This window comes from Bemisia tabaci, chromosome 3 (genome assembly GCF_918797505.1).
Source record: "Bemisia tabaci chromosome 3, PGI_BMITA_v3".
NCBI lineage: Eukaryota > Metazoa > Arthropoda > Insecta > Hemiptera > Aleyrodidae > Bemisia > Bemisia tabaci.
The window spans coordinates 8,751,359-8,773,371 of NC_092795.1; the positions used below are offsets into that span (position 1 = coordinate 8,751,359).

General features: G+C 39.5%; 1 protein-coding gene across 1 annotated transcript; it reads left to right on the forward strand.

Moving 5' to 3' along the window:
• Nucleotides 1-2,479: 2,479 nt before the first annotated feature.
• On the forward strand, nt 2,480-21,114 carry LOC109030958 (protein croquemort). The gene is made up of 8 exons (XM_072297715.1): nt 2,480-2,682; nt 5,931-6,091; nt 8,372-8,513; nt 12,878-13,105; nt 14,135-14,346; nt 18,355-18,652; nt 19,426-19,502; nt 20,249-21,114. The coding sequence occupies exons 1-8, from the start codon at nt 2,569-2,571 to the stop codon at nt 20,520-20,522; spliced, it is 1,506 nt and encodes a 501-aa protein (XP_072153816.1). The 5' UTR covers nt 2,480-2,568; the 3' UTR covers nt 20,523-21,114.
• The last annotated feature ends 899 nt before the right edge of the window (nt 21,115-22,013 follow it).

The following is a 22,013-nucleotide window of genomic DNA, read 5'->3' on the forward strand; positions in this document are numbered from 1 at the left end:
TTTTGAACTTTGGCCATCGATACGAAAAGTTTCTCTCAGCTCTCTCAATAGAAAGCTATTTTTACCTTTGCTCATGTGTATTTGGTAAACTGACCGATAAACTTATCATTTGAAAAGGTAAACATGAACTCGTTCCTACGCCAGAGGAAAAAAAAATAGTTTTATGTTCAGAGGGTCACGCGACTCACGCACCAGTAGTGTCAGAAAAAAATTTCGATTATGATGGTCACTCTATCGTCCTAAATTCAAATTTTTGCGGAGGACGTAATTGTTAGTACGCAAGTTTAAACAGGAGAAATCATGAAGTATTCATAGAAATTTTCGGTTAAAAATAAATGTAAGACTCTCAAAATATCTAGAGAGCTTTCTTTTTGAGTGTCTGAAACTGAAATAAACTGTTTCAAACTTATATGTTAATAGAATCAAATCTAATAAAAATCTAAATTTATCAATATAATAGAGTGTGCGTCCCATCAAAAAGTCAACTTTCGATTTCCTCACCGAATCAGGCAAAAAGATCACTCATAAGAAATTACTTTTTTTTGCTTCGGTCTTTTTCCCCGTCGACAGGACGCTAACATTTAAAATGGATCTACTTTACAACACCAGTAAACAGGCATCGAGATATCGAAAGACTTAGGCCGAATACTGGTCTCACTTTGACTTTTTGGCAAGAATGGATCTATTCATATTAAGGGCACACTTCAGTTGTTCCTCTTCAAAAAATCTGCAACGCAGTAAAAGTTTCGATATAGCTGATCCTCTTTTTATCACGTATCAGTCAGTCATTCGGCCACCGCCCGATTCCCTCCCAGCTGTCAGAAAAAGAAGACAACCTGGCAACGTCGCAGCAATTATAAACGAGAGTTAAAAAATACGTTACTTCGTAGTTGGGTGATGGTCTGATGGTGTGCGTGTTGAAATGTCCTAGAGGTGTAAAGGGCCCCGCGTTGATTTGAAAATTCATGGAACTTAGAAACTTGAAGTCCGTGTCAAAATTGTTGAAACGTAAAAATAGATTTAAAATAATTATGAGAAGATGCGTTGGGTGAATTATTGTCAGAAACAACTGAGTTTATTAATATTTGGGAGTCACGAAAAAGCTTCTCTGAGACGCTGATAATTAAAGGAAAGTTTTGATGGTGCTTAAGCTTTCACATACATTGGTCGTTTTGGTGGGGGCTTCAGTTTTGGCATTCCACATGTCAAGTGGAAACATGGCACTTTCCGAAACAAAATAGTCGCGTAGATAATCCACGAGTCGTTAGCGGGCTGATCTTACTTAAATGCAGCAAAAACAACATTTCTGGTCATAATCACTGCGACGTTGCCAATTATTTGTAGTATTCTTTTTCTTTCAGCCGGGAGGAAATCGGGATCCCGGAGGGCGGCATCGGGCAATCCCCGGTCATTCTTACCCAAAAATTCATAAATTTTTTGTCTGTATACGCACGAAAAATCAACAAAATCTTAGAACAATTTCTCGCGTATATTTTAATAATAAATTGGATTGTTTGAGTCAATTTGCAACCTGAGAACAAAGATTAATCCTCATCTTGGAAACGACAAATCGACGGTGAAACTGCCAAACCACGTATCTCGTTTGCGGTGTTTAAAAATCTACGCTCACATTTTATTTTTTTGAAGTAGACCAAATCAATATCATTCCTTGAAATTTTCACAGAACTTTCTCCGCACAAAGAGGAAAAATCACAGAAATTTTCAAGACTGGACGTTAAGGAGTTTTTCATTTAAAAAATAAAGTATGACAGGGAAGTCTGCGACGTCGCAAACCGAGATACGTGGTTTGGTAGTTTCACCGTCGAAATGCGCCTCCAGGCGTAAAGGATCCTTTAAAAAATAGAAAAAATAATCCGTTCATATAAATGTCAATAACTTTCTACCTATCTTGTTTTGACCGTACTTGAAAATCCTGGCGCCCAATCTGATAGATATCACGTATGATGAGTTTTGATTTCTACGACACCCGTAGGAAGTCCCGAGTACTTTAAGGGATAAAAATCAAAATCGTCACCTTTCGGCCGATATATCACAAGTGCCATGCGACGTTTCAAAATTTCCGCTGCCATTTTTTTTACGAAAAATTGTTGGTTCAATCTGTTCGAAAATTGCACGGAATTTTATCGGTAGCACAAAGAAAATTCAGTGAAATTCCCAGACGGCTTCGTTGAACAATGAATCTGTAAAAAATAAAGTGGCGGTGGAAATTTTGAAACGTCGCATGGCGCTTATAGTGCATTGGCCGGAAGGTGACGAAATATGCATTTTTCAAAGTTACTTTTCGACCCGCCCTTTGGACCCGTTTTCAAAAATTCAAAGTGAGACAAATATTTTAGCGAATTCGATTCAATATCTCTCTGAATATTTACTTACTCCCGCTATTCACCTTAACACACTTTAACTGATAAGGAACTTCCGATTGGTGCCTCCGAGTCGAAATTCTGACGCTGACTGACCCAATAATCAGTGGATAGCACTATCGTCGAAAGCGTTGCGAGTGTTGAGCGTGTCGTAGCCAGTGCGCGGCGTGACATTATCAGTGGGGGCATGGTGCTGCGGTGTTTGGGGGGCACCCTCCTCGGCCTCGGGATATGCCTCCTCCTCGGAGGCATGCTTATCGACCGGTTCTGGCCCTTTTTTTTCAGCAACCTAGTTCAGCCGGTAAGTTCACCACTCTCATTTCCGGGGATATTCATGAGGTTTGGCAACAGTGGGCTTCGCCTTATGATTAAAAAATGTCTTGCTGTTGCTGGATTCCTCCGGACAAATCAAAATTAGAGGGGTGGAATAATTATTTCAACCCAAAAACTGTGTCAAATTGTCTTTGAGTTTATTTTTTCAATGAGAAATTGGGCCGCGTTAAACTGAAAGGAACCAAGCCACATCAGCTTCTGCCCAATTTAATGAGGCAATTTAATTTGTTACATGAAAAAGGATGTGCGGATATTCGTGCGAATTTTCTCCCAAGTGCGAAGAAAATTCCTCAAAATTTTCAAAGGAATCCGCAGAAACCCTCCCCCTCAAAAAAAACTAAATTGCCCAGTTAAATTAGGCAATAGCTTCTATGTGGTTTGGTACTTTTCTGTTGAACGCGCGTCAATTGGACTTATGTTAAGTTTGGTTCCTTTGTGCGAGTGGGAAAAGTTGAATCAACTGATTCTATATGTAAACCAAAAGTTGCAATATTTCACTCACGAGTTACTCATGGATATTTCAGAGGCGTTCAACATTTTCTGTGTGCAGAGGCGAGGTGTAATTATCGACTATCGATGTCATCCCCTTTGAAACTATGGTAAAGAATCGATTATTAAGGTACTCGTTGGGAACGCTCTGATATTAGACCCTTTTTCATAGATTTAGAGATTGACAGATCAATCGATCTATCGCAAAAGCTGCTCGTAATTTCAATAGAGACATATGACTTTTGGATGTTTATTGCTTACCACGACCAGTAGTCCATTAGAAAAAATTTCGTCGCCGAACCGAAAAACGACGAAAATTGAAAATAATCGCGGAACTTCGAGCCAGCCAATCTAATGCGAATCTGAAGTTGAATTAGCGGGGGAAAAACTTCATCAATAATAAAAACAGAATTTGAACGAACGATTATAGGCGGTAAAGGTGTTAAAAATAATAGATAGATGAGAAACTAAAGGAGGTTTGTTGAATTCTTTGAATTGAGCACATATTATTTCCTTTTTTTATATTCCTACTGTTTCGCAATCACTTTTTATTACAATCCACTTGAAACATATTATTATTGGATAGCTTTTCATATTTTCGGCACAAAAACGACATCAGCACAGCGTACTCGCGATAACCACGAAATGGATCCACAGTGCACTATTTTCTTTTATATACATTTAATAATAATATTAATGGTTGATTGGATGGTAAATATTTTTTTTACATATATGAAAAGTGTGCTCGTATGTTAATGCGATTTCAAGTTTCCCTTATTGATAAAAAAAATATTCACGTCTTGCTCAAACACTGAATAACTTAGGCACCCATTCGCTGCCTAATGTGTACATTATCTTGCGGGTTCAGTGAACCAACTGACAAAGGCTATTAGGAAACGTTTGTTTTTGCGTAGAATGGTTTCTTACGATAACATAGAATTTTGTGGCTTTATTTTATCATGAAAATGATTTATCGATGTCGATTTCAAAGGCTGAGCGAGGAGGAGAATCATTTGGTCAACGTTCAAGTCAGGCATTAGAGTAGGTCAATGGTTCCTACTACGTAATCGATATTGAAATCATTGCTTGTGTTCTGTTTGTCTTTTGATTCTGCGTTTAGGCACTTACTTGCTATCGTTCTCTGTAGAGTACCTGTAAGGGAGAATACCGACAGATCGGTTCATGGAGGGCTTAGGGCCCAAAAGTGCAGCCACCCTTCTAACCAACTTCTAACGCACAAAATTTCACTGCCAGTCTGCAGATTCCAATTCTAACCAAGATGGCCAAGAATGTACAGAAATGAGCGTTCTTCCGCGAAATTGAGTAAATTTATGCAAAAACTGAGTCAAACACGTGCTTAATAAAGGACGGCTCGTAACAATAGTATCAGTAAATCGCTCTGGATAATTGAAATTCATAGGTTGGCTGCCCTTTTGGGCCCTAACTTTATCCGCAGAGGCATCGGTGAAGGCCTGATGGACTTTCGGAGTTTCAGATCTGTCGGTACTCTCCCTATACAGGTACTCTAGTTCTCTGTGCATTGAGGTTTTTCCAATCACATGAAAAATATGGTAATTTTTACAATACGTAGGTAAACTTGATTTGGACCACATTTTGTATTTGATGTGGGCAAAGAAAGCAGGCCATACTGCCGTGTTAAGGAAAAACGCCGTATGAACAGTCGAGAGTTGCCAAATTTCCATCGGTAAAATTATAATTTTTGCGGAATGTTATGAATACTTTTCCTCACAATTTTCAGGAAGGTTAGGTGAATTGCAAATAAAATTATCTGAAAAATTGGACGAAAAACATTCATAGGTTTACCAGGAAATTCGTGCTTTATTAAAGGAAATGTGACAACGCCTGATGATTCATACGACGTTTTCCCTTAGTACGGCAGAATAGTTCCTTGTTGTAAATCTGGTCTAATATTTGGACGTATTTCTATCAAACGGAACTATGTGCATTAAAGCATGAGCCCTGAGACCCATAGGAATATGTGCATAATAGGGCTCATGTCATTATGCACATAGTTCCGTTTGATAGAAATACGTCCATTTATGAGGCAGTACAATACTATTGGGTGAAGATAATTTGTTTCCTCGAAACATTCATCAAAGTATGGCAATTTTTACCAAGAGTCCGTCGTTGATCTCAAAACTCATTATTATGTCCAAATCGACTATTTTTTGGGTGATTTGCACTGTGCACGTAATCGTGTGGTATCAGAACGAGAAGCTTTTTACTTCTGGTTGTTTCCCCGGAAGAACTTCAACAACTTTGGCCCAGTGAGGTTCCATATTATTGTGACCAGGTCGGTAAAATGGACTTTATTAAAGCGGGAAAATCATCAGAAAGAGTCCGGAAAAGAGTTCGGTGTCACCAGGGTAAAAAGCTGAGCCGGAAAAAAAAAAAAAAAATACCGCGTCACTTTTTTACCCGGCCCTGCAATAACCTGAAACGACACCCCTGGCTTGCTCGGAAAAAATTTCAAAAAATACAATTTATTTTGCGCAAAAAGCCTTTGGGATCGTTGCTTCTCGCCTAAAACTAGGGGTCTCAATCGATTAACTTCAGGCCTAGGAAACTCAAATATATTTTATTTTTGTTTTCTTAGACCCTTCTCTTTTTTGTGCTTACGTGCGTCACTGCTCATAATTTATTAATAAATTATTAAATGGATTCCGAAAGATTCTCTACCATGAAATTATACCTTTTATGTTTCAGCAATTAGCATTAACGTCGAGCTCTCTTAATTATGGACTATGGAAAGAAACTCCTGTGCCATTGTACATGGATTTCTACTTTTTCGACTGGATGAATCCTAAGCAAAGTTTGGCAGGACAGGAAAAGCCGAGGTTCATAGAAAGAGGACCTTATGTATTCAGGTATTAAATGTTAACCAGGAGAAGATACACTAATTAAATTGACCGGAAATGGGAACATCGGAGAGTAAAATCTGAAAATATGGGTGAACGAACAGAGCTAAAATTAAAGGAAGAGAAGAGTGGGGGAAAAACAAGATATTTTGAGTGATTACAGGCTCATTTTCAGCTTGAAAAAAAATGGACTTCCGCCCCCTAAAGTTTTCCTTAATTAGAAAATATTAGAAAAATTAGGATTGTCGGCACAACCAACGGCTGGTTGAAAATGCGTCAGCTACCGTGCCGTAGTTACGGTAACTACCGCGGTGGGTGGTGGACACAACTAACCCGGTGGTTATAGTAACTACCGCAAGGTAGCTGGCGTAATTTTAACCAGCGGCTAGTTTTGACGACTATTTTTTCCGTGTTGAATTTCAGCCTTGTTTACGAGTGTTTTTAGCTTACATTCGCTGTTTGGTCATGTCCTATCACTTCTTGTACTTACGTAATTTGAGAATCTTGTATTCTATCATAGCGGGCTGGATTTCATCGAAGAATATGCCTCTATCTCCCGATATTCTTATAAAATTTCAAAAATATTCTGTGGACATTTCGGGCAAAAATGTCTGGCAGTATTTCTTTAAAAAAAAAAAAAAAAACAAACAAACAAACAAACAACCAAAAAAAAAACGAAGAGGTGAAAATTTTGTAGTACCGCAATCGAGGTAGGTGATGTAGTTTCACAGGAATTACATGTAATTTTAAAACAGATGCATTACATATGGTGTTGTACGAGTGGTATTATCTGGAATCACTTTGCCAGCCGGGGTCTGCGATGCGTATCTTCCGAGGATGATAAAACGCATCCTGGTCTGGCCTCAAATCTGACTCAATTTACTGGGAATTGAATGAATGGTGACGAGAACACATTTTGTTAAGTGCATTTCACCGAAAGCTAGATTACTCGCCAAATAAATATTCTGTTCATTTTGGAAATTTAAGTGACCTATGACAAATGCCACTCTACACAAAATTCTGCATTGCATTCAGCCCAAGACGATCAAATATTTTAAGTTTAAGGTCTTGAAGATTATACCATTTTTCACCAAGAAATTATCGTGAGTGGGTATTATTTTTTTTAACTCAACATCACCAGGATTGCATCTTCTAAAATCGGCGTGACTTCTGCTGCCTAGCGATCTTCGTATGCTGGCAGCTGCACATATTGATGGTGAAACTGAAAAAATGTATATCTCGGTTGCAGTGTTTAAAAATTTCCGTTCCCACTTCATTTTTCAAAAGAAGACCCGACTCATGGCTTGAAATTTTCACAGAATATATTAATCACACACAAAGAATAAAAGTAATCGAATTTTTCTAAAAAATGACGGTTGGTAGTTTCCCACGCAGAAAATTAAGTCTTCAACGCCGTAAACCAAGATACGCGATTCCTGCAGTTTCACTATCGATATGAGTGCAGCGTAGAAGAGAGAAAAAGTCGTAATTACAGAAATTGGTCTCAGTAATCATCTCAAAAAATGTATCCATTGGACACAGTCTACTAAAATGTATTTCAGTTTGAATAGTGAAGGTAACATGATTGGCTTTAATCGGAATTAGCCTTTTCATATCAGAAAGTTGTCTACTTTCCTCTCATGCGTATGTGTGTTTTTTTTTTTTTTTTTTTTTTTTTTTTTTTTTTAACAGGAACCTGCGTTTAACTTAATGATATGTGAGCTCATTTTTGACCACCAGAGATATTCCAGAAAGTTTCAAGGCGTTACTCTATTTACTTTTTCGTTAAAAAAAATTGAACATAGAGACCATCATAGGCCGTATGAACTGATCCTGGCAAATTGTTAAATCTATCGGTATCTCAAAAGATTCAAACACGGAACGGTTTGTCTTTAAGAATATAAAGGAACCGAGACTTTTAAATTTCGCGATGCATTTTAAAATTCAGTTTTTATACCGAGGCGGATAAGAAACGGTAGATGTGAGATTTTAAATGTGCGTCCATCAGTATAAAAGTGGTGTATCGTCGGTCAAACCCAAAAAACACGCATTTCGTTAGCGGTGATTCGAAATTGTCACTCACATTTAAACATATCAAAGAAGGAAACACCAGCATTATTGCTTGAATTTTCACATAGTGAAGAAAAATCGAGAAAACCCTCGAAAAATAATGACGAGTAGTTTTCAATTTAAAATCGAACCATGGCAAGAAATCTGCAGAGTTGCAAAGCGAGATACACGCTTTTTGCAGTTTCCCTAGTGATGTTCTTCTTTATTTCTTTTTTTCAGGGAATTTCACACGAAAAAAGTGTTGGCCTGGAACAAAAATCACACAGTGACGTACAAACAAACCCGCAAGTGGGTTTTCATGCGAAGTATGTCCGTATCGTCACTCGATGACGTAGTCACCACCGTCAATCCTATTACATTTGTAATAATTTTTCATTCATTCTGCTTTTCGTTTTCTCTCATTCGTTTACCTCGTAAATCTCATATCTCACTGCCCTTGTGCAGTTGAATCAGTATATTTCAAGGGCAAAAACAGTTTTCGGAAATCTTAACTTGACGGCTCGCGGCACTTTCCTCATCAGCTCTCCTTCTTTTTATGAAATCCCTGTTGGGCTGTCGAGCGGGTGATTTTCAGTTGGAGGATTTTTGAAAAGTGTAGAAAGCCTTAAGTTCACGAGAATTTTATTTCTCGGGAGTTTTAAAATATACTACACTGAAAAGAAAGGATTGCTAATTCACCGATTTAGGGTGGAGCAAAATTTGCTACACTTCGTAAAGCTTTCTTATCCGTGCACGGTGTTGAATCAAGTGAACGACTAGCACGAATTGCTACACCGATTTGCTACATCTGCGCGCCTTCATGCAGTTAATCTTGCATCGAGTGGCTTGGAAGTGTAACTGCATTTTTTGGTATTGGTACTTTGCGAACAGTAAAAATAGCTCAATAGCTAGGCTGAAATAGCGGAATTTACGGAAAAATGGCGAAATTTACGGAAGAATAACTAACAAGGTAACAGACGTAGCTTTTCAGAGAGCAAAATCACCTACACGCGTGTGTGTAAGTTAGCTGAATTTGTGTAGCGATTTTACCTGCATGGTTATGCACGTTCGTTTTTTAGCTACACCATGCCATGAAATACCCGCGTGCAAGGCAAATTCAGCAAATTTTTTTTTTCAGTGTAACCCTCGAGGAATGAGTTCAAAGTTGCGTATTATTTTCGCCGGGAAAGCCAAGCCGCTGACGTTCAAAAATATCCTTCTAGCCGCCGATAATTTTCAAACGAGCGGTGCCTCTGCTACAATTTATGGTCGATGCAGCCATGCCAGTTGCGGTTTTGCAAGTCGGCAACACTGTATTCCATAAATTTAAATCCATTAAAAATATTAATTTTAGGTAAAGCAAGCTGCCTCACCGAGAATTTATTATTTTACTTGCATTTAAATGGATGAATAACAGTGTTGCCAATTTCAAGAGTCACCCCATCTAAAATATTGATTTTAGGTAACGCAAGCTGCCTCACCAAGAATTGATTATTTTGCACACATTTAAATGGAGGAAAAATAGTGTTGCCAACTTTCGAGAGTCACCACTGATCCATGCATTAGTGAGAGTAGTGAGAAAGTACAAATATGTCGCAGGCAATCAACAATCGCCGGCAATTTATAATCCACCAGTAAAGGAACAGGATTAGAGTGTTGATTTTGTTGCCTTCAATGCAAATAGACACTTTCCCTCCGTAAAAACATGGTAGTAGTGGTGAAAACCATGATCTTAATCGAGTTCGAATCGGGCAGGCAACTAAACTAACTCCAAAACAAAGCGTGCAGTATCAAAACAAATGAAGGCGCTCCGAACCGAGGTTGCGTTATTATTGAAGGTCATTACCCATCAAACCCTCATATACCGATTCACATTTTTGCAATTTATCGGAACAACATGTAAACCCATTGCACATTGCTGGCGATTGCTAATTGCATGCGACACATGTAAGAGGCTGATTACTATATATAAAAAAATAATTTTAGCAAGTCCTCGGCTCAAAACATAGAACTTCGTTATTTTTTTCCAGTCGGCTACATTGCGGGATTCGTCCTTTAAATTTTATTTTACTTTATTGCAATCAACATTTGGACGTATTAATGCGAAATGGAACTATGTGCAAGGGGAAAGATGGGGTGTGCTCTTTAGTGCTTGGGCCATAAGAATGAATGGGGATTTAAAAGCGCCAGTGACGTCAGGGCCAACGAAGTTGTCCTCATTGTCGTTCTCGCTCGGCTTTAACTCATGAGCCCTGTCCATAAGGTTCTTGTCACATGTCCACGGCTCATGAGTTAACGCTCAGTTTCTTTTTGATTTCATGTAAAATCCCGCTTTTCCATTTTCTCAAAAGGAGCTACATCCACTTTTACGTTGTTTTTAATGCACGAGCACACCCCATCTTTCCACTTGCACATAGTTCCTTTCAACATAAATGCGTCCATTTATCGAGACAGGTTGTTTTACCGAAATTCTACATTTAAATCTAGAAAATACAGTGTTTCCAACATCAGAGAATCGGACTCGCTCGTTGAAATCATTCAGCATCAGTAAAATCTGAAGCAGGCCCCCTACGTACTGCTAAAAAAAGTGAATTATAATTAAATTTTTATTATGACTTGAGAACGGTGTGTTAAGAAAAGCGCATCGTCGTGTAATGAGCAAACACCGTTCGATTCTGACGCTTCGCTAAAAATGCCAAATTTAACACGACAGCAGCGTGTTAATATACGAGAGTATTATTAGCAATTCGACATTTGTATCTCATTAGACTGAAAATCCCAAATAAACGCAGCAGTGCGTTCAGAGGGGATTCATTTACAAGAGAGTATCATCCATGGGGTCATCCATAAGTCCTTCATTGTACCTCTCAGGACGTAAAAGACGCCGGAAACGTGTAAGTGAAAAGTCATGCACTAGATCGAATAAGTATAATACTAGTAAACACAAAATAATCCCTATGCCAAGTAAACAGTTTTGATCCGCTAGATAGTTAAAATATGAAAAGCGGAGTTCAGTAGGATGTCTACTTCAGCTTACAGTGTAGTCAGTCGCACGTGAAGTGACTAGGCAAAAAACTCCAACTTTTTGCTCAGGAAAAGGTGCGACAAATGTATGTTAGTCTGTTGGGGAAAACAAGTAAATGGTATGGCCGCAATTTGTCGCTGCACGTGCAATGAACGTGGCCCTGAACATAATTTTTTGCATTTCAGCTCGTTGTATGCATTGATTTTTTTATGAATTCTCAGAAAAAAAGGTCGATTGAAAAAACAGTTTCCACGTAATATTTCGCAGAATTGATTTGCTTTCATATCAACTGGAATTTCATCGGAAATCGATGATTTTTTAGAGACAATTGGACCGCGTTAGGCAGGAAGGAACCAAGCCACATGAGTTATTGCCAAAATTAACAGGACAATTTAATTTTTTACAAGAGAACGTTTGATATTTTTTTGAACGCAGCTTTTTTTTTGAAAATTTCAAGGAATTTGCTTCGTACTATTCAGGAAATTCACTGAAATTTGCAAAAAAATCCGCAAACCCGTTTTCATATAAAGAAGTAAATTGCCCTTACATTTGGCAGATGTGGTGCAGTGTGTACACGGAGAAAAAAATCTCGTACGTGGGACCTATAGTTTAGGTCATATGGATCTCTGAAGTTTTCGGATTGAGCATCTGAATATTTTAGGTCCAGCTGCTAAGGTTTGGATCACACATCTGAAACTTCAGTTCTTACATCTGAAGTACTTCGGTTCTCACATCTGAAGTACTTCAGATGTAAGAACTGAGGTTCCAGATGTTCGACCTGAACTTCGGCAGCTAGACCTTAAGTGTTCAGATGCTCAATCCGAAAACTTCAGAGATCCATATGACCTAAACATCGGGTCCCACGCACAAAGTTTTTTTCTCCGTGTGCAGGGCGATTGGAAAGCCGCCGAAAATATTATTCTTTGAAAGTTTCTTTTCATTCGATTGAAAATGCATATCTCTTAAATATTTCAAGATTCCTTCTCAAAGGCAGGGAAAAATCACTGCGAATGAAAAGTTGAGTGAGCTCAGTTCCAGTTCAGCAACCACGTTTTTTTGTTTAAAACTAAGTTTTGCAGTACTTGAGTTAGGCAGCATCATTAGCGGAGTGTTGAGCTACGGTTAGATCTTTTACACTACTTAAAATACAACAGTTCCGGGTCTGCTTCTGTCACTGGCGGTTCCAGACACCTCAAACGGGGGAGGGGGGGGGGGCGTAAGGGAAATCCGGGGAGCATACTTAGAGCATTTTTGATTTTTTTGAAGCAATTAATATGCAGTTTGATTCAATTTTGTCATTAGTAATTTCCAAATGCAAGTGCATTTCCTTCCTTGGCGTCTGAATCCAAGCCATACTACTAATCCTAAAGCACCAATCTGCAATGACAAATAAATTGTTTTTAACATAAGTAAAAAATAGCAGTCCTTTTTGGCATACTTTTATAAGAACCTCACTTATTCAACATTTCATAGAAATTCACAATTGTTTGTTTTCTTTCGAAATAATGAAAAAAAACAAGACACGCGCTAAATAGCAGAAAAAAAAGAAGAGGAAAAGAAGCAGAAGAAGGAAAATAGGAAACAGAGTAATGAGGTTCGGAACAGAATTACAAATTTTAAATTTTGGAAATGCGCATTTTCCCACCTAAACCGTCAATATTATTTTATATCACGGCATTCAACCTAGAGATGAGTCTATTTCATTGCCTTTTAATTTTCAGACCATAGCTTCACTGATGAAAGATGGACACCTAGGCTTGATAGCGCAAGAAGAGATCAAAATTGCTCTCGAAGTTTTCCGATCCAAGATGTACATGAAGAGACCCATTCGCCAATTGCTATTTGAAGGCTATGACGACCCATTATTGAAACTTCTGGACAAAGTTCCTACACCTCTAAGACCCCTCCCAAATCCACTGGGATCATCGCATTTTGGCTGGTTCTATCCGGTAAGTTACGCGTTAAAAAAGCTTTTGTAAGCGAAAACAAACACTTCTTTGCCGTTTACATTGATTTTGAAACTTCATAGTTTTGAGCTGATACTTATGAGCTACTTTCGCAGCTTTTCCTGGCGCTCGAGTCTACCAAAGCCTCTCGGGGAGCTGGCACTCCTTCGATGCTTGCAAAACCTCCTGCCGCCATCCTTGTGTTTTTCCTGCCTCCTCTTAAGAAGAACCCAATCAAGCATCCTCTTTGGCAGCCTCTTTTCCGTCATCCTGCTAACATGGCCGCCTGACCGTACCAGACAAATTGCTTGGGCATGACTTCGAATACATGCCCTCTTAAACTACTCTTCCAACAATCTAAATTTTCCTTTTTTGTCACACTTCGTTCTGAAGATTTACTTAGCCTATTTGGACCGCATTAAGCAAAAAGGAACCGAGCCACATCGGCTAAGGCCAATAATTAGACAATTTAATTTTTTACGTCAAAACGGATGTGCGGATTTTTGTGCAAATTTCAGTGAATTGTCTGCAAAGTACGAAGCAAATTCTTTGAAACTTTCAAAAAAATCCGCACAAAAAAACTCTTGTAAAAAAGTAAATTTCTCATTTTTAAATTTGGCCACGGCTGATGTGGCTCGGTTCCTTTCTGTTGAACTCAGTCCATTTGCATTAACTTTTGCAACGATTCAAAGGAGGTTGGAGGAAAAAAACTAAGTAATGGCCGGAACTGTGTGTGACAAGGTGGAGAAATGGTGCTGGGTCCGCCGCACCATTTCGCGAGGAAAACAAAGCTAAGGAAATCTAGCCCCGCGCAATGGTGTGGACACAGCACCATTTCTCCGCCTTCTTATAGAGGAGGAAGTAAATGAGCCCGTTCTTGGTAGATTTACTAACGGGAGCCCATGGAGCGGGCCTTTGAGGGCGCTTCGCGCCCATTGGGGTTTTGGCCGCACAGCGGCCAGGGGCGTCGCCCTCCTAGTATTCTATACGGTGGATAGGACGTTTCGAATGATGAAAATATTTCTGTTGCAGCATAACATGTCTTCAAAATTCGACGGCGTGTCGAATGTGGACACCGGCGCAGATGATTTGAATAGTCTCGGGGATTTGGAGGCCTGGAACTACAATGCGTACGAGTACTTCAGAGGCGAGTGCGGAAGAGTGAGAGGCACAACCGGCGAAATCTGGCCCCTCGACTCGGCCAAAAAAACTCATATCACTTTGTTCGTTACCGATCTGTGCAGGTAATATATTTGCCCAATTGGACGCATTCGAATCAAAAGGAACTATCTAAATTTTGGAATGGGCCCAGAGATCCGTAAGAATATACGCATGGTAGGGCCCATGTCGCATGAAAGTAGTTCCTTTTGATTGACGAGTCCAATTATCCTCGGAGCAATGAACGATGAATACTGCAGTGAAAGTTTAAGAACGTGCGCCTCTATTGCGATGTTTCAAAACTCGCGAGCTCTCTTTATTTTTTGAAGGGAAGCCATTAGTGATTCTCGCAAGTTGACAATACCACGCTTCCCTTCTTAAAAATCGATTATAAATAATCGATTTTAGACGAGGCAGCCCAGTACTATACTGTCGTGCTATGAGCAAAAACGCCTTGTGAACATTCGAGAGTTGCCAAGTCTCCACCGATAAAATGTTCATTTTTGAGGAGAGTAATAAATATTTTCTCCGGAAATTTTCAGATAATTTGAATCTGTTTGCGAGTAAAATGCTCTGAAAATCTGGGGAAAAAATTTGACAGTTTTCCTTAGAAATCCTTATTTTATCGAAGGTAATTTGGCAACGTCTGATGGCTCATACGGCGTTTTTTTTCCTAGCATGGCAGTATACCGGTGTGCTTGGGAAAAAACGCCGTATGAGCCTTTAGACGTTGCCAAATCTACGATAAAATGTAAATTTTTAGGGAAATTTGTGAAGATTTTTCCTCCAATTTTTCAGAGGATTTTTCCCCAATCAGATCTAAATTATCTGATAATTTCAAGAGAAAGTATTCATGACACTCCTCACGAATGAGCATTTTATTGGAGGAAACTTGGCAACCCTCGAATATTCATTCCGACAGGAAAAATTGCACTTCGTAAGAGGAAGAACTGCTGATGAAAGTTTCAAGAAAAATTGTATTCATTTGCCTTTACTTGGAAGAAATATGTCGCGGAATCTCAACTGCTGCAATCCGGGATACGTACTTTTAAAATTTCACTCTCGTTGTGGTCTATTTTTTTCCTCCTTGGCTACACTCGCAACTTTTCACCGAAATGAATCTGCGTTGAAGGCCATTTTACTATTTTAGACATGAAGTTCTGCATTGCCGCACTCTTATGTAGACTACACGTTTCAAATAAGTTTAACCTTTTTATCTGAGATTGCAGTGCAAAGCATATGGAAACCGTGAGCTCGTCTCAAACGAAACGTCCGTGTCTTTGAAACTTCACATTAGGGGTTTGGAGGACAAGGAGGACATCAGGACAAGTGCAGTTTTTGCTATTTCGGAAACCGTGGCAGGGCATGCATGATTGATTATCGATATTCCTCCATTTGAACGTACGGTAAAAGATCGATTATTAAGGTGTTCGCTGCGAATACCCTGTTTATCGATCCTTTTCCATAGGTTTAAATGACACATCAATCAATGTATCGCAAAGCACGCCATGCCACTGTTCGAAAAATGCGTGTTTGAAGCATCAAAATCACATGGAGCCTTGTGGTAAAAAAGAAGTTTAAACTCTCTTTTTGATTCTTTAAAATTGGATTTCAGATGTGAATTTTTCACAAAATATACTTTCAAACTAGTTTTGTTGGGTTCATGAATACCTCATTTTTTTTCAAAAACTACACTTATGCGCCTTTCCTCCAAGCCCCTCATATGTAACTGATCCCTTTTCCTTTACCATCTGAACCGTCTATACCTCATCTGCACGTTTTCAGTAAAGCACCACCTTGTCAATTATTTACACACATTTCTAGACGTGGTGACACACAAACACATTCCTCCAAGTGCGCCGATGTATATCCTAACTTAATTCATAATTTTTACAGAAAATCTTGTATTGTATCGTATTTGATCCAAGTAATACTACCAGTAAAAATAAATCTACAAGAATCGCAGAAATGCATCGATAGTTGCCTGTCACGTCGAGTTGAGCCTGTTCAAACGCGCCGCGCACTGAAGATGTTTTGTCAAACCCAACAAAATCACCAATAAAAATGGCTGCGATTTACGTCATCTGAATTACCGACTTTTTTTGCTGGGCGATGCGTCATTCTGACGTAAGTGTAAATGTGAAGAATGGAAAATCATATGTCTTGCGCCTGCCAGCAATCCAAACCCTCAATGGGTTGATGGGCATGTTTTTGGACAGCCATCTTAGAAATCGGGTAGATCCACTGGAGTTTAACAACACGCATTTCGTCACTCAACGGTCATCAGGTCATTGCCGAGGGGCATCGATGGGTTTAATATCGCACGCACAGTTCTACGTCCATCCTGCCATGCTACGGAAAAACGCCGTATGAATATTCGAGAGTTGCCAAATTTCCTTCACTGAAATGATTATTTTTGAGGAACTTTATGAATATTTTCCCCAGAAATTTTCAGGAACTTTGGGTGAAATTGCGAACAAAATTATCTGTAAAATTGGAGGAAAAATTTTCATAAGTTTACTGGGAAAGTCGTCTTCCATCACAGGAAATTTCGCAACGCCGGAGGTTCATACACCGTTTTCTCTCAGCACGGCAGTATTGACTCCTCTGGTGGCTACGTCATGCCAGTATTACTCTCCACGACCAATTGAACTTCGGCTGCAAACAAAGATAACATATCTCTTCCGCGCTCACTTCTGTGTGTGTTGTCGTCCCTGTTCAATTCCAAATGACATAAACTAGCGTTTTCCCTCCAATTATATCGCAGACATGAGCCTCTCATGCAGTTTTTTTTTGTATGAATCAGTAAAACTAGTCTACTTTCACCGACAGTACCGAGTAGTCTCATATTCCTTGCGTCAAACTGAAGTTCCTCCGATTGACGCCATACAGAGTATCAGCAACTGGAGCGTCCACGAGGACATGAAAAGCAAGAATGCCTTCAATGCTTCCCATATGCAACACGCATATCTGAGGAACACGAATAGTTGCATCCAGGCGTCAGTAGGAGGTCAGAGGAGTGGCGAACGACACAAGTTATGTAGTGTGGTCTGGCTGCTGCGAAGACCTTATTGGTTCTTTTGTGATTGAGTTACGGGTGGGTGATATAACGAATGTCAAGTTAAGCAGCCTTCTAGGATTTTACCGCTTGAAGTTAATCAAGTCGCGATAACATGTATCATCTCATTCAAAATATTTACCACGATGTGATACATCCTATTAGGCGACTTTGGTTATACCTCCACTTGAAGGTTTACTTATGAAAAATCAAAATCAAGTATATTTGTAGTCATGCCTACCATACTTCTTTTCCCGCGACGAGTGTGAAATAAACTGCACGTTTGCTGCAAAATGGGGCACTTGTGACATTCCGTCGTTTTCCGGACGAAAGAACGTAATTCTATTCTTAGGTTGCGAATCTGACTCGAAGAATTCCTTTTTTTTACAAAGATGCACCAGGTCCCTGTGACGTTTTTTATCGCATATAAGATCAGAGGAAAAATCAGTGAAATTTATGGCTAGAAATTCCCAAGATTCTCATGGCGAAAATTCAATTTGCGAGGGGAAATTTGGCAACATAGAAATGTAAATAAGTTTTTTCGTGAGGGTAACGACGATTTGAGGGTTCTATGGCTTCATTTGTTCAAATTTGATCTCTTGTCAAAGCAAAACTTTAAACGCTATTTAGCCCAGAATTCAACCCTGGGGACGTTTTGGAACTGAGAGTCATAATTTTCAGTTAGAATTCGACAGGTGCTATGCGCGCTTTTCAAATTTTAACCAAAGTTCAACTCTGTGTCGAGAGGTAATGAAACTGGGCCTTAGATTTTTTCTGCCACTTCAAATACTCTTTAAGGGAAAACACTTTCTAGTTATGGCCCCGTCCCCTTTCAGTCCCTACCGTACAATCAGCCCGAGTTGACCAATGGTATCAAAGGCCGCTTACAATTAGCCGGGAAACGAAACTGGGCCGTCTTGATTATTGGGCTAGCGCCATGCGCCATGACCATAGGGCCAACGCTACGGCCACTTCACTCCATGAAGCCGAGTTGAAAAAAGGCGTGTTTAGCATTTTGTTTGTTTGTCTGTTAAAGCTCTCTAGATCTACGGAACAGTGGCAAGGAAGTCTCGGTTCAGGGTTTGCGTGGCGTAACTTTCATCGGCGGGGAAAACGTCTTCGACAATGGAACGCTGGAACCCGGGAACAGCTGTTACTGGAGTGAGGGCAAAGCCATGCCTAGCGGGGTCAGAAGTCTGTCCTCCTGCAGATTTGGGGCACCGGCCCTGGTGTCTTTCCCGCACTTCTATCAGGCTGACCCGGCTTACGTCACAGCCGTTCAGGGCCTCTCTCCGTCCGCAGAGAAGCATCAGTTGAAAATTACGTTGGAGCAGGTGAGAGAGTTTTTACGCCCAGCACTAAATTTATTACATTTTGCAATAAGGAACCACTATCTCTGGCTCTTCCATAAAAGCACGTATCTGCGTGGGGAAATCAATGGCTGTTATGTTGTTTCTAAAATTAGGCGGAAATAGTGGTTCCTCATTGCAAAATGTACGTAATCTGAATGTTTCAACGCCTTTTGATTGGACGTATTTCTGCTAAACGAAACCAAAGACACGTGAAAATGAAGGGGTGGGCCCATTTGTTAAGGGCCGTAAGCATTAAGGGACTTATAAGGCGCAAGTGACGTCAGCGTCGACGACCGGGCTGGACAAGCTTAACGATGCCGCATTAACTGATGAGCCCTGTCTTCAACGCTCTTGTCCCATGCCCACGGCTCATGAGCGCTATATACAGTTGGCGCTTTGTTCCGTTTGATTTATGTAAAATCCCGCTTTATCATTTCCCAATAAGGAATCTCGCCCACTTTTACATTGTGTCTAATGCAGCTCACCACACTGAAAAAAAAATCTCGGTGTACTTACTAAGAAAAGGGTAAAATCACCAAGGATTCAGCGTTCTATTTGATCCCAGTTATTTCTTGATAACAAGGAAAATTTTCACAAGGTAAATCATGTGAAAGTTTGCTTTAAAATTTAAAAAAAATGGATCACGAATAGAGAATTGCAACGTCACAAACGAAGTTATGAATTTTCTGACTTGAGCCATCGGAATTGATGAATCTTTTGAACTCAATCCTATTTTTAAATGATCTTTTTTCCAGGATACTGGCATCCCATTAGCTGTGAACGCACGTTTGCAAATAAACATTCAATCTAGTCCTACACAAGGCCTAATCAAGTAAGTATGCATCATTATTTGCTAAGTTTCTAAAATTATAGATTGAAGCGTTACATAATGACTGAGAGTTATCTCCGTATGTTACTGAAATTCAGTGACCTAAAGGATTCGAATGAAAAAATACGCCACGACATAATTTTGACGATCCCATTAATCAAACTTAAATATGGACGTATTTATGCTAAGGAACTATGTAACATGCAAATCTTATGCACATAGTTCTTTTTGGCATAAATACGTCCATATCCTCAACGAGGTCCGAAAACTACGCTCCCAGTGTTGTCATGAACAGTACTACAAATGCCACCTATGATGGGCAAATCATTTCTCAAAATGTCAAGGACTGAAGCTAAAAGGGTTGCCATTTGGACCGCGTTTAGCAGAAAGAAGCCAAGCCGCATTAGCTATTGCCAAATTTAACTGAGCAATTTAATTTTTTACAAGGGAACGTTTGTGAGGGGTTTTTTGGAAAATGTTAAGGAATTTGAGTCTTCACAAAATTTTCACAATTTTCTTAAAGAAGTCGGTTTCAATCGAAGGAAACTTAGCAATATCTGAAGGTGTATACAGCGTTCTTCCATAGCACGGCAGCATTGTGAACAAGCGTCTTTAAGGAACAAGACTTTGCAACTGAGACAATGTATGCGAAATCAAAGTTTTATACGTGCTTTTACAATTTTTGATCAGTGTGCCTACTCGCGCAGTTTACTAATGTGCCACTCCACAACTTTGATGTTCTTTCTCAGTATGTTCCGGAATTTACCCACGGTAACACTACCGGTGCTGTGGCTGGAGCAGAGGATGACGATGACGTCACGGCTGGCCTGGACGGTCTGGGGAGCTTCCATCGGGGTAGCCCACGTCAGCCAACTCCTCCTCGGCGTGTCCGTCATGGGAGCCGTATTTCTGCTCATCGGTCTTCTCCTTCTGTTCAAAAATCTCTCCAACGGCCTCTATAAGAAATCAGACGATATCGCACCGCTTTTAAGTGACGTTGATTTAATCCCCGCCTTTGACTAAACGGGGTTCTACATCCAGTAAAGCATGGGTCAGTCCAGAGACGAAGAGAGATCAAGGCGACTACTATTGCCAAAAATGTAGCTGGCGACAATTTTGGTGACAGCAGTCGCAGAAATATGACAGAATATTGTTATTCCCTGAGGAAAGTATTTTCTACTCGGTTGAGTAGCCAAGGTGTGAACTCTCTATTTGTTTTAATTTTATAATCAATTCTTGAACTGCGGTAAGCCAAAAAAATACCTTCACGCGATAGCACATACAGGTTTATTCAAAAGTCACGCACCACTGCATGGCCGTAACTTTAGTTCTAATTGAGATATCGATTTGCGGTTTGTGACGTTTTTCCTCATATTAAGAGGGAAACTTTTTTAGGTACTTTCCAGTTTTTGATCCCCTCAGGGGGAGGGGGCGGGGTGCAACTCCAATTTCAAAAGGCCACCCCCTTCATGGCCAGTGGTGCGTGACTTTTGAATAACCCTGTATATTGTGACTCAATAAATGGCTCCTTGATGTCCAATGCTGTCTAATTAATGTTAATACAATGTAAATCAATAAAATATAGTTCCTAAATATATTTTATAGCTTATTTTTATTATTTTTCTTCATATTTTTTCCCCATAAGTCAGGAGTATACCTATGGCAATTAGATTATAATCGTGAGATAACTGAAAAATTTCAGACTCAAATCATTCGACAATTTTAATCATTGCTTTTAATTTTCAAACGATCACGCAAATTTTCTTCTGTCTGTGGTATGCATAAGCAACAGCCATATTTTCAATTATCGAGGAAAAAATGTTGAAAATAATTCTTATCTTATAACGTGTCTAGGGCAAAATTTGCCAGATTATGCTGTAACTTTACGCTCTGTAATTGCACAAAAAAGAACTCGAAGCATTCTTTAGAACATTCGAAGAGGTTTTCCATTGGGTTATCATAATCCTATTTTTCGACTCAACCCATCGTTCCATTGAAAATTTAGGGACCGTGGACATCCAGCAGGTCCTTTTTTCAGGGGCGCGGTCACACATCGATGCTACTGAAACTGCAAAAAACGCGAATCTTGTTCGCGGCATTTTAAAATCTCCCCTCCCCTTTTGTTTAATTAAAGGAAATCGCGCAAAAACTTTTGCTTGAAATTTTCACAAAATATCCTTCACACAAAGAATAAAATTCAAATACTTTTTTTTTGTTGAAAAAAGACGTTGAATATTCTCCCATCACAATAGATAACTAATAACTGGAAGACTACAGAGTCGGGAACCGAGATTCGAGTTTTTGCACTTTCACCGCAAATAAAGTTAGGAGTATAGGCACCAAGTTTCTAACTGTGCAAAGGCCACGACGTTGAGGGAAATTTTCTCTAAAGAGAGATGCCATTCGCTCGTGTTTAAATCATAAAGAGAACCTTACACATTTCGACATGAGTCCTTAAGATCAATAAGACTACATGTATGATCGCAGTGAAGTGGCGTGCTTTGCGATATATCA